Raw genomic sequence first — 12,708 nt, 5'->3', positions numbered from 1 at the left:
CTATTGTCTTCTCTGTGTGTGTCTTTGCATGTGCATTGAGATATGTCTATTCCCCCAAATTCAAATAAAGTATTTGTGAATGTAATTAGACTTTTCAAATGGAAGAGGAGCTATTTACTTAATAAGGTTTTGTGGAAACTAATTTTCTTCTGTAAAGAAAAACATCTTAATTGAATCTTGTGTTAAGGACTTTTTTTTTTTGTATGCCAAGATTACTTACTACGTCCTCCCCCCGCCCCCAAATTTGGGACAGTTTACTTCATCTCTTCCAGTTTACTGTAGCAGTCATGTTCTCTCTACTTTCTTTTAGGAGTCATCTCTACAGCAGACATTCTTGATCGAGAGACAACAGGGTCATACTGGCTGACCGTGTATGCCACAGATCGGGGCGTGGTTCCACTTTATTCCACCATTGAGGTCTACATTGAAATTGAAGATGTGAATGACAATGCCCCACTGACCTCAGAACCTATCTATTATCCTGTTGTCATGGAAAATTCTCCAAAGGATGTATCTGTCATTCAGATCCAAGCTGAGGATCCAGACTCCAGTTCCAACGAGAAACTGACATACAGGATTACAAGTGGGAATCCCCAGAATTTTTTTGCCATCAATACCAAAACAGGTAAGGAAATGCTCATCTGACTTTTTTTTCATTGGTTGTCCAACTTTTAAATCCATCAGCCTGACACTTGCTTATTTATATTATTTTATTTTCCCCCTTAACTTATTTTATTGTGTGGAGAACGACATTCTCTTTTTTTTCTGGAGGTAGTTTCTGAAAAGGTGTGCATTCTACTTGGTATGTTCTGGCTGGTATGTGTTAACTTTAGCTGATACCAAGGAGAAGTGATCTAATGGAAATTAGAGGCTTTCACATAAAGCTTTAGATTTGCTTTACTCATAATAATAAAAAGGAGTTCCCAGGCCACTCAATAGACCAATTGCCCCCTTTGTCCTTCTTGGGAAATTACGTGGCCCATGCTGGGTTCTGTGGGTAAGCTGGCCTTCTGACACCTCTACTTGTAAGAACTTCTTTTTTGTTGGACCTAGCTTGCTGTAAATTTAAGCCCCAGATTTTTTGCAATTCCTAGACTATCCAAGAGTGAAGTATAAAGTTTAGAAAAACTTCCAGTGTCTCAATCTTTACATAAAATGTACCACCTTTAAATTTTCAGGTCTTTTGATTAAAAAATTGTATTGACAACTTAGTTTGTTGGCTAAGGCTCAGAAGGGGCAGGTGTGTGCATTCTGAGACAAGTGCATATACCGGAAAGGTCTCAGACGTTCCTTGTTTCTCTTGTGATTTGCCTTGTTGAGATCTGAGCGGGAGAGTCAAACACTCGGTGAGAGTTGTGATGGGTAGAGTTTGAGTTAATTGAAACTTAGAAGATTGTAAAGCAGGTGCTATTACTGCCTCATGCTGGGCAAGTGCATTGACAGTGGTCATAAGTTAGGCTAATTGATGTTTGCTGGTGTGGATGGACATACTCAGCGTTCCTAACAAACCACTGATGGAGCTGATGGTTATTTCTCCTGCTTCTGTTCGTTCAAGTAGGAACATACAGCTGACCCCATGCATTTTATAAATGTCAGCTTCCCATGAACATAATTTGGAGAGAATGCCAAGTTTCTTGGAAATAATTGATTTTCTCTAATTATGAGTGGGTCGGTCCTCTCATTAGGCAGAGCCTCGCATTCTAATGGTGTTGAGTCACTGTTTGACCTGCATTTCATTATTAGACCAAGAGTGGTCATCAGCTATCTGTGTCTGATTGAAGTCCACTGGAACTTGAAAGAGAAGACACAGAGGCTAGTCCAACCTTTATAAGCCATGTTAAGTAGGGGAAACTGCCTGGATATCTGAGGGACCCCTGAGCTGTGCTGGGAAGCTTCTCCTGATTCACTTTCTCACTGTAGCTAAGGGCTGTGTAGAGTGTGGTGACAGAGAAGTGAATGCAGATACTTTAGAAGATCGAGAGAGTGAGCACATTGACAAGGTGTGACAGTAAACATGTTGAGGACACAGAAATCTTCACAATTCACAACCCCCGTGGAATCTGAAACACCCCCAGTCACATTCTGTCTTCCCTCTGATTCCATTGCTACTTGAGTCCCTCATGGTGAGTGACCACCCTCTTTTTGATAGGTTAAAAGACACGGTAGAAGGGAGGATTCAACTGTTCTCCTCCACTTACTGCTAAAAATATTCTAGAATAAAGTCACAGGGAAGAATGTGGGTTGGATGTGAAGAACATAGGCCACATTATGTATGGAGAAGAGCATATAGACTTATGTAACTAAAGTTGTCTTCTGTGCAGCTTTTAGAAGTTTACATGAATTGTCAGAAACCCCTGTATTATCACAGTTTAACCTATAATGTGTAAGAAGGCCCTTAATCATATTTATAATTTATCTGTCCCTGCCATAGATTTAAAAAAAATTTGTGCCAGGAATGACATTTTAGACTAACGTCTAATTGTTTAAATCTGTAGCATTACTTTGTAATTCTCAAACACATGATAAGAAAATACTGGATTTTGTTACTTCTTCATTCACCAAACATTTATGGTGTCTTCTAGTCTCCAAATATAGTCTAATAACTAGAGATATAAACTTAGGATATGGTCCAAGCCTTTCCAGGACCCAAAGATATAAAAAATTGAAAAAATAACAAATATTTATTATATAGTGAAGGAGTACAATAATTGATTATGTTGGAGGAATTTCACTCAACACGGTGTTGGCAAGAGTGATGGTCAGGGAGTGCTTCATGGAGGAGGTAACATTCGGGAGTAGAAGCCCTGGTTTTTAAATTGTGGTGCTGCATTTGCTAGCTGGGAAACACCATCAACCACAGCAGGGGAAACAAACCAAATCAGACACTCCTGACCTCACCAGCTTTTGCGAACTTGGGAAAATTATGGAACCTCTCTGAACTTCAGTTTTCAGTAAGAAAGGATTGTTACCAGGAATCCTCTGTGAAGTGCTTATCACAGTGCCTGGAACATTGAAACTCTGCAAAAAAGGTGGTACCCCATCCAGTCCTCCTTAACTCTGATTACAGACGCACCGTTTACTCTCCCTGGATCTCTGGTTCTTATCTGTAAAAGGAAAATGGCATTGCTTACTTCATTTTTTCCCCTTTTTTTTAAACATTTTTTATTTTATTTTTGAGACAGAGAGAGAGACAGAGCATGAACAGGGGAGGGTCAGAGAGAGAGGGAGACACAGAATCTGAAACAGGCTCCAGGCTCTGAGCTGTCAGCACAGAGCCCAATGCGGGGCTTGAACTCACGGACCACGAGATCATGACCTGAGCTGAAGTCGGCTGCTTAACCAACTGAGCCACCCAGGTGCCCTGGCATTGTTTACTTCATAGAGCTTGCTCGTGAAGACTGAAAGTCGTGGTATGTGTGAAGGTTGCTGGTAAACTACCGAGCTCTTTGAGAGTCATGTTGTTACTATCCTTATTTCTATTAAGATTCGCAAAACTCCAAGCCTGGTGAAGCTTCTATGTCTACTGAGCAATCTTTAACCAACTCAACAAACTCTCTACAGAGACATTTTATTCTTTAGCATTTCTTCCTGTCTTTCTAAAGCCATTTGTCAGAGATAGTTATTTCTCCAGTATATTTGGTAAGGATCTTTGCTTTAGATTTTTGCAACTGGATGTAGACTGACCTTTTATTCCTTCCTTTGTGGTAGAGCTGAAATTTATATAGAGTTTCGTTTTATTTTGTCAATGTGCTACATAATAAATAAGATTTAAATGATTAATGCACACCCAGATAATGTCAATACTTTCGGTCCATAGCTTGCAGTAGATAACAGATGTCCACCCGGGAAGGGAGAGAGATTTCTCTGTTGAACACTGTTCTCTAACCCAAAATGCCTTTTTTTTCCCCCTATCATAATAAAACCATGTAAAATCAGTGGTCTGTGGACCTTCTTCAGTAATTTCTGTGGCTTAAGAGGAGAAACAAAAGCAGTAGTACTCTGAGGTCCTTTCTGAGCTGTACAGAAAACCCTTGATTAACTCGAGGCTGAGCAACTGAGTTCAATCTAATGCTGCTTCCTTGTATATGTATGCCTTAGCTAGTAGCTGGAGCCCTACCAACATGTTCTGAGCGGGAGACACCCATCAGGCTGTTGTTCCCTTGCCTCTTTGGGCAAGTAGGAACTCAAATGCTTCCTTCCAGCCCTTGTAAAAAAAAAAAAAAAAAAAAAAATCCAGGCTGGCCATTGACTAATCTTCCAGGCTCAATTGGGAAACAAGTGTGAGAAGTTCCTCTATGGTTTTAGAATGTTTACGTTAGTTGTATCTATAGTATGGAAACCATTCGTGCCAGCATTTAGTAGAGCACTCAGTAGATGTTAGTTGTTATTGTTACTGTTAATAATCATCCTGTATTCCCCACTAGAATAAAGTTTGTGTAAGTTGCACACATACTGCTTTACAGCTCCACTGTATTTTGAGGAAGGCATACTTGAAAGGCAGCAGTGTTTCTCCTTACTACGTGGTGTGTAGCACTGGAACCTTCCATTCATGTTTATAAAGTGTATTATTGTCTACTGCTGCTGCTGTTTTATTTCAGTTTTTTTTTAACGTATTTACTTCCTAATACAAAGTCACTTTTTAAAAAAAATTTTAATTTATCTATTTTTGAGAGACAGAGAGAGATAGAACATGAGTGGGGGAAGAGCAGAGAGAGAGGGAGACACAGAATCCAAAACAGGCTCCAGGCTCAGAGCTGTCAGCACAGAGCCCGACGCAGGGCTCAAACTCACGGACTGCAAGATCACGACCTGAGCTGAGGTCAAATGCTTAACCAACTGAACCACCCAGGCACCCCATTTTTCACAGTTTTTTTTTATTTTTTTTTAAGGTTTATTTATTTTTGAGACAGAGAAAGACAGAGCATGAACAGGAGAGGGTCAGAGAGAGGGAGACACAGAATCTGAAACAGGCTCCAGGCTCTGAGCTGTCAGCACAGAGCCCGATGCGGGGCTTGAACTCACGGACCGCGAGATCATGACCTGAGCCGAAGTCGGCCACTTAACCGACTGAGCCACCCAGGCACCCCCACAGTTTTTTTAATGTTTATTCACTTTTGAGAGAGACAGCGAGAGAAAGAGCACGCAAGCGGGGGGAGGGGCAGAGAGAGAGGGAGACACAGAATCTAAAGCAGGCTCCAGGCTCTGAGCTGTCAACACAGAGCCTGATCCAGGGCTTGAACTCATGAACTGTGAGATCATGACCTGAGCTGAAGTCACTTAACCAACTGAGCCACCCAGGCGCCCCTCTACTGACCCTAGGTGTTGCAGGATGGGAGATATAACAGAAGCATAAGATAGTTTCTCAGAGATTTTATTCTTATGGGAAAAACAGGACCGTCACACCTACTATGTACTTTAGCAAGAATATAAGGCAGTTTGTAATAAATAAAGGGTCAGACTCCGTGGAATATAAGGTGTGAATAGGGTAGCATGTCAGAGGGGGCCTGGAGCAAGGACTTCGCAGACCTGAAGTGAGCCCGGAAGAATTGGTCCACCTGCAGAGAGAGAAGCCAGAAAACTACCAAGGGAATATAAACAAGTTAAGCTGACCTTGAGAGCCCATCTGCTGCTTTTTGAGCTGGCTTGAGAGGCATTAAACCATTAGAAAAAGATTTTTGAAAAACTCATAAATGTCTGGAGTGTTCTAAGATATTAGAAGTAACAAACATGTGTATCTCTTTCTTCTGGTTTTTAGTTTGGTGATACTTGGATTTTTAAAAACCTTGGGTTGTGTATCTTTCCTTTGAGAGACCGACTTAAAATAATACTTTTAGAGGGGAAAAAGCATACATAAGAAAGACCCCTTTATTGTCTTCCTTTGCCTCTGTTAAACGTGCATCCAGGATTAGGATATGCTGCTGTGAGCCTGTGTCTGAAAATGATCCTTGCTTCCTCCAGATCTTCTGCTGGTTGATTATCCAAGGCATTGGCTCTCTGAATTCCCTCTTGTGCTTGTGATGTCTGTCTCCCTTTGACCCGTGCTTTGATCACTGGCATCGCCACCTGTGTTTCAGTGGTGATGGAGCGGAACTCTGATTTCCTTTTGAGCATCTTGGGATAAACCTGACCGAAATGCACTTTATGTGTAGGTACACATACCTACGCATAGGTACCAGGGCACCCACCAGGTGGGTGGAGAGGAAGAGCTCCTCTTCAAAAGTGTGTCTGCTATAGGAATACCTCAAATTCTACTTTCATCCATCGGTATCGTTGGATCTAGACATTTTTCCCCTATTAAAATGGGAGGGGTAGCTTATTAAAATACTGGGTGTCCTCCGCTTTTTCGTCAACCTCAAATTTATCAGCCTGCCTTTTGGCATATGGTATTAAGACATGGTGGGTAAGTAAGCAGGAAGGATACTAGAGGGAAAAGTCTAGACCACACTTCGGCTTGATAATAATCATCTGGCAGTCTTGTTAGGCTGCAGATTCCTGAGGTGGAGCCTGATAACTTGCATTTCCAACAAGTTCCCTGGTGAGGCTGATGTTCATTCCCTGGGGAGCCTGGTTAGCAGGGCTCTAGACTTTAGTATCCCAAAAGAAACAAAAGAGGGCGGTAACACAGTGCTGAGACATACAACTGAGGACAAGGGAGCCCATCTTGTAATTCATCCATACACTCTTGCCTCATAGTGCTGGAGTTTTGAGGTGTAACTATGAATCCAAAGTGCTCTCTTTACCCACCCCCAAAATCAACTCTCATAACCTTGCTTATCCCTTGTGTTTTATGAAGTGGAGATAAATGAAAATCCAGTCTTTTTAATCATCCATGGGGAAAACATCACTGATTCCTAAGACTTACGGTTAATGAAAATCTGGGTTGTATAATGTCTGGATACACTTGTATTATTTCCAAATACACAGAATGCAAGCAGCAGTTGTTACTGAGTGGAAGTCAAACCTACTTTAATGAATAAACAAACATTTGATGTTAGTATGCTGTTAGTTCCTAAAATAGTGGTACTCAGAAATAATTTATGTAACCTAATCCTTACATTTATACACAGCCCTGATTGGTGGTAATCTGCTTACAAAGCTACCTTTTCCTGGAAAGCAGCACCCTTGCTTTATGTATAAAACCAGGGACTAAAAAGAAAAATCACAGAAGGTGAGGGACAAGGGTACAAATATTAGTGCCTTTTCTTCAGAGTGAACACTGTAAAAATCTCTTGTTGCCATCTCTTATTCCTTATTCTTTCCTAATGGAAAACTAAATTCTTCTGAATGGGTAGAAATGGCCTCTAGATGAGGAGTTGATATTCACAAGTACAGGCACAAAGCAGATAATGTAGCGAATGAGTATGTATGAAACTGTAAATCACCCTCGCTCCTTCTTTCAGCCATGAAAGGAGGCCTTGTCCTATAGAACATTAAATTGTGTTCATTTAATCCAACAAGTCCAGTAGAACAAATCGGGCTCATGCAGATTTATCACAGGGGGTTATTTAAATTCAGCGGTGACCTTTGCATCCCTGTGAATGTGCTCCAAATGAACAAGGACAAAGGGAACTTTTCTGCACTGTCATTATGTTCCCTGGGAGGCTGTGGGTTTCCCATTTTGATCAACTCACCACTGTGGGCTGAAGGGTCAGGGTGGGGGTTCTGAGGGTGCAGAGGGCTTGGTCAGGGCTGGCCATCGCACCAGAGAATATGTTCTTTCCTGTTGTGGACTCTGCCTCTCCTTCCTCTGGCTTGATTTTGTTTGCATGCTTGGCTGTGAGTGTAAGTGCTAATTTCAGAGTTTCTCAACCTCAATACTGTCAACATTTTGGACTGGACTAGTCTCTTGTGGTCTGGGCTGCCCTATGCATGACTGAGCAGGACAATAGCTGTGACAGTCAAAATACCTCCTGGCATTGTTGAATGTCTCCTTGGAGTAAAATTGCCCTCTTTGAGAACCACTGAATGAATGCAGAATATTTTGCAGGACTCTTCTCCATGTGACCCTTACCAAAGCATCCTGTACAAAATGAATGACTGGTTAAAAAAAACAGTGTGTACATCTATACCTATACCTATATATAGACATATATATATATACATACATATATCTCATTAATAGTAAAATGAAGTAATGTAAATATGGGAAAAATCGAAAGCTGCCTCTTACTTCCCTCTGACTCCAGGTTCTTTGTGTCTTAAAGGCTCTGAATATTTGAAATCAACTCCATTAGAAAAAGAAGAACAAAACAATAACAAAACTTCAAACAGAATGAATGTGGATAAAGTTATCCTTTTCTCTCCTCTAAGTCTTTGGAGAGGATTTGACTGAAACAAAATTGTCATCAGAGTCAGTTTTGAACAGCATTCTTCAGAAGACAGCATGAAGAGATTATTTTGAGGGTTCCAGGGTTTATTCCCTTGAAATGCTTACACAGCTCCAAATCCTGTTTCTGCTTAATGTCAACCTTCAGATGGATAAATATGGGGATAGTTCCTTCCCTGGAATAAAGGTGGATGAAAAAGGAAAGAAAAAAAAAAAAAAACCTTTAGACTTCCGTTGAGGATTCTGTAGTCATGTGTGTACATTAGGGCTTTCAGAGGTGTCTGGCATCCCTCATAAGTATGCAGTGTTCATTCACAAGCCCCCCAAAACTGGTACATTTGTGGGGACTCAGACCAGTATCCCAGATCACCATCTTTGGATACATCATAGGATTGGAAAGACTTAGCTAAATAGGAACTGGTGCCCCCATCAGTGATAAAGAAGGAAATCTTTGACCTCCACCTCCCCCCAAATTAAGTCAAGTTTCAATGGACAGGATTGCTACTTAGGCAACAGTATGCATTTCTTCCCATTTAGGACATTCACATCTTTGAGTTAATGCAACTGTTACTTGGGAAAAGGACTTCATAAAACCTAATGACAGTGAGGGATGGGGAAATTTGGTAAAAGGGAGAGAGGCTTGAGCAGGCAGACCTGGAGGGAAGAGGATGATGCCGCTGCCTGGTTGGGGACCCACCAGCTGTGTAGGTGGCTCAGAGGTGCCCCTCACCACCAGGGGGCAGGGTGCTGGTCATTCAGTGTGGCTGGTAGTGTTGCTCAGTCTTCCAGGCTGCTCCCCTGTCCTGCTAACCCACGGAGGAAGGGCGGGGAGGAGGAGTGGGGCAAGGGGCAGGGAGGAGAGGTGGGGCTCCTAGATATCCAGCCTGCCCCTGGGGCTCAGCTGTTGGCATAGCTGCACTGAAAATTACAGGGGATTATTTGGGAGGGAGTAAATAAAGCAGATGATAGAGTTGTATATATATGTATTAAAAAAAGAGATTGATTAAGGTCATAAATTTCTCTTTTATTTCTTCTATCTGGGCATTAATTCCACAGCACTAATTTACAGCATTGGTTTATTACTTTCTTCTGTTCTGAGAGAAACAGTGAATTTTAATTGAAACCACTGTTTGCTTCTCTGCATTCTTCCCCGCCACTGTTTGGGAGACTCTTGGATACTATTCCTTGGGCATGTGCCTCTCTCTCCCAGGTATGATGGGATGGTGTGGGAAGAGGAACCTTCACCCAGAGTATAGGTCTGCTCTGTGCCCCCAGCCATGCTGGTGTTTGTAACTTCTACCACAATCCTGGAAAGAAACTGGGGCTTCGGACTCCTGGGCAACTTGCCAGGGTCACCCAGCTGGTCAGCGCACAAGGGTTTGTCTGATTAATGATCCATAATACTAAAGACAAAGGCTATGTAATTTGAAAAAATGGGAGCAAATTCAAGAAACACTTTAATGACCCTAGAACCTTGGGGGCTAGGAAAGTCTTTCAGATGATTGTACGCACACTGTAAAAACAGGTGTATTACGGGTTGAATTATGTCCCCACCCCCACCCCCCCCCACACACAAGATGTTGAAATCCTAATTCCCCTGTGTTTATGAATATGATTTTATTTGGAAAGATGGTCTGGGCAGATATAATTAACTTAAAATTTGGTCACACTGAATTAGGGTGGATCCTAATTCAGTACCCAGGATCCTTACTGGGAGAGGAAAATCCGGACACAGAGACACAAACACAGGGAGACATTGTGAAGATGGAGACATTGGCATCATACTGCCACAAACCAGGTAATGCCAAGGATTGCCAGCAACCGCTGGAACCTAGCAAAAGGCAAGGAAGTATCCCCTGCCCCCAGAGACTTCAGAGGGAGCATGATCCTGCCTGGGCCCTAAGTTTGGACTTCTAGCTTCCACCGCTGTAGCTTGTGGTTCTTCTTTGTTACAGCAGCCGTAGCAAACTGCTACAAACTGCTGCAAGGTGCAGTCTTGGGGAACAGATGGGAAGACTGAGCTCTCCTCAGGGGGTGAGGGTGGTGGGCAGAGCCAAGGATCCCTGATCCCCAGTGCAGCGCCCTGCAGCACCCTGCTTACTAGACCAGATGTTAACACTATTAGCAATTTTTACACTAGTCAAACCTGGCTTTAGTCAGACAGTCCGTTTTTGGTTTGTTTTGCAGTTGTGACCTAGTTAAGTTAATTTATTTGGTGATTCTAAATGGGATGAGGATTTTTTTTTAAATTTTTTTAATGTTTATTTATTTTTGAGACAGAGAGAGACAGAGCTTGAGTGGGGGAGGGAGGGAGAGTGAGAGGGAGACACAGAATCCAAAGCAGGCTCCAGCCTCTGAGCTGGCAGCACAGAGCCCGACGTGGGGCTCGGACTCATGAAATGCGAGATCGTAACCTGAGCCGAAGTGGGACGCTTAACCGACTGAGCCACCCAGGTGCCCTGGGATGAGGGTTTTGATGAGGGACTGGTGTGACATCACATCACTCTAAAAACTTCCAGGTCTTCTGGGAGATCATCCTCCGGTGGCGCTTTCATGCTCCTCAGGGCCTGTGAGGCCACCTGGAAGCTACTGTTGACTGGCACCTGGTGTCCCAGTGGTGAGTCAGGAGCTCATCAGTCTCGCTCATTTTGTCATTTCTCAGTCTTTTCAAAAAAAAAAAAATGCTTATTTATTTATTTTGAGAGAGAGAGAGTGCATGCACATAGGAGCAGGGGAGGGGCAGAGGGGGAGAAAGAGAGAATCCCAAGCAGGCTCCACACTGTTAGCAAAGAGTCCCATGCAGGGCTCGATCTCATGGCCGTGAGAGCATGACCTGAGCTGAAACCAAGAGTCGGACGCTTAGCCGAAACAGCCACCCAGCGCCCCGCATTTCTCAGTCTTTTAAAGCAAATTCTCTGGAAGCACTGTTCTTTCAAAGCGCTGGAAGTTTCTACCCGAAAAGCTAATACAGGACAAAACATAGTTTCACCATTAACCTTGAGAGCCTAAAGTCCAGTTCTAGTATTGTTACCACTTTGTATTCTAGTCTTGTCATTTCCTTGTCATCTTTGAATGACTTTGTTCCTAGCTTCTGGACATCCTTGCAAAAATGTTGAAGTGTTTCAGAAATCTATACATTTTATTCACATAGAGGTAGATCGTTCTAGGAAAGCACATGGACCTCAAACAAAATTATAAACCCAGCATGTAGTGAATTATTGATCGCAGTCTGATTCTGTTGTGGCAAACTGACAAATGTTTGTTTCGCGCTTTGCTATGTGTAGTTATAGTTAGGGTTCACAAGAATGCAGGGGAGGAGACAAGCCAAACGGAGTCGTGCTCAAGAGCCTGGACACTAGAATCAGATGTCTTTGCATCTGAATGCGAGCTCTACCATTTCTTAGCTGTGCGATGTTGGGCACATTACATAACCTCTCTGAGCTTCAGTTTCCTCCTCTGTGAAAATGGAATAATTCTAGTAACTAACCGATTGGCTTGCAAGCAAGATTAAATGAGTTAATATATATAAAGTAGTTTAAAAAGTACGCAGCATGTAGTAAGCTCTCAATAAATGTTAAATGACGTCATTTTCACATATGTCGACGTCCACATTGTATGATTAAGGCCTTAGAAAGTTGATGTTTTCAAAGTACAAATAAATGTAACACTTTACCTATGGATTCATTAAATTTCATCTTGTTAGATTGTGTCCTTCTGCCCTGTTAACTTCTGTATATGTGACTGTCTAAGATGTAGCTGAAAAGTGAACTGTGATGTACTCTCTTAGGTTTCTAGAAGCCTCTCTCCCTATTTTAGATATGTCTACTTACCAAGAATAAACTAGCAAATGCCTTGGAAAGAGCCCAAGTAGCAGTAGTTGGGTTATCCAGATTTATTTATTTTTAATGATTATTCATTTTTGAGAGAGAGAGACAGAATTCGAGTGGGGAAGGAAGGGGCAGAGAGAGGGGGGGAGAGAATCCAAAGCAGGCTCCAGGCTCTGAGCTGTCAGCACAGAGCCTGACACAGGGCTCAAACCCATGAACTGTGAGATCATGACCTGAGCCAAAGTCAGATGCTTAGCTGACTGACCCACCCAAGCGCCCCTGGGTTATCCAGATTTAAAAATAAATAAATACATTTTTAAAAAATTATTTATTTATTTTGAGAGAGACAGAGAGAGTGCAAGTGGGGCAGGGGCAGAGAGAGAGGGAGAGAGAGAGAGAGAGAGAGAGAATCCCAAGCAGGCTCTGTGCTGCCAGTTGCAGAGCCAGATGTGGGGCTTAAACCCAGGAACTATGAGATCATGACCTGAGCCGAAACCAAGAGTGGGACACTTAACTGACTGAGCCACCCAGGCACCCCCCTTGGGCCCAGCCTCT

The 12,708-nt window shown here is 42.5% G+C and overlaps 1 protein-coding gene across 5 annotated transcripts in view; it reads left to right on the top strand.

Annotated features, from left to right (window-relative positions):
• Positions 1-12,708, top strand: part of FAT3 (FAT atypical cadherin 3) — a 671,242-nt gene that overhangs the window by 308,854 nt on the left and 349,680 nt on the right. For all 5 annotated transcript variants that reach the window (XM_045483655.1, XM_045483653.1, XM_045483654.1 and 2 more), the window contains exon 3: positions 311-625. In XM_045483655.1, coding sequence (XP_045339611.1) covers positions 311-625 — 315 coding nt within the window. The remainder of the gene's footprint in view (positions 1-310; positions 626-12,708) is intronic.

Source organism: Leopardus geoffroyi, chromosome D1 (assembly GCF_018350155.1).
Source record: "Leopardus geoffroyi isolate Oge1 chromosome D1, O.geoffroyi_Oge1_pat1.0, whole genome shotgun sequence".
Classification (NCBI taxonomy): Eukaryota; Metazoa; Chordata; class Mammalia; order Carnivora; family Felidae; genus Leopardus; species Leopardus geoffroyi.
Note: the sequence above shows the minus strand (reverse complement) of the source record. Positions and strands in the feature narration are given on the sequence as shown.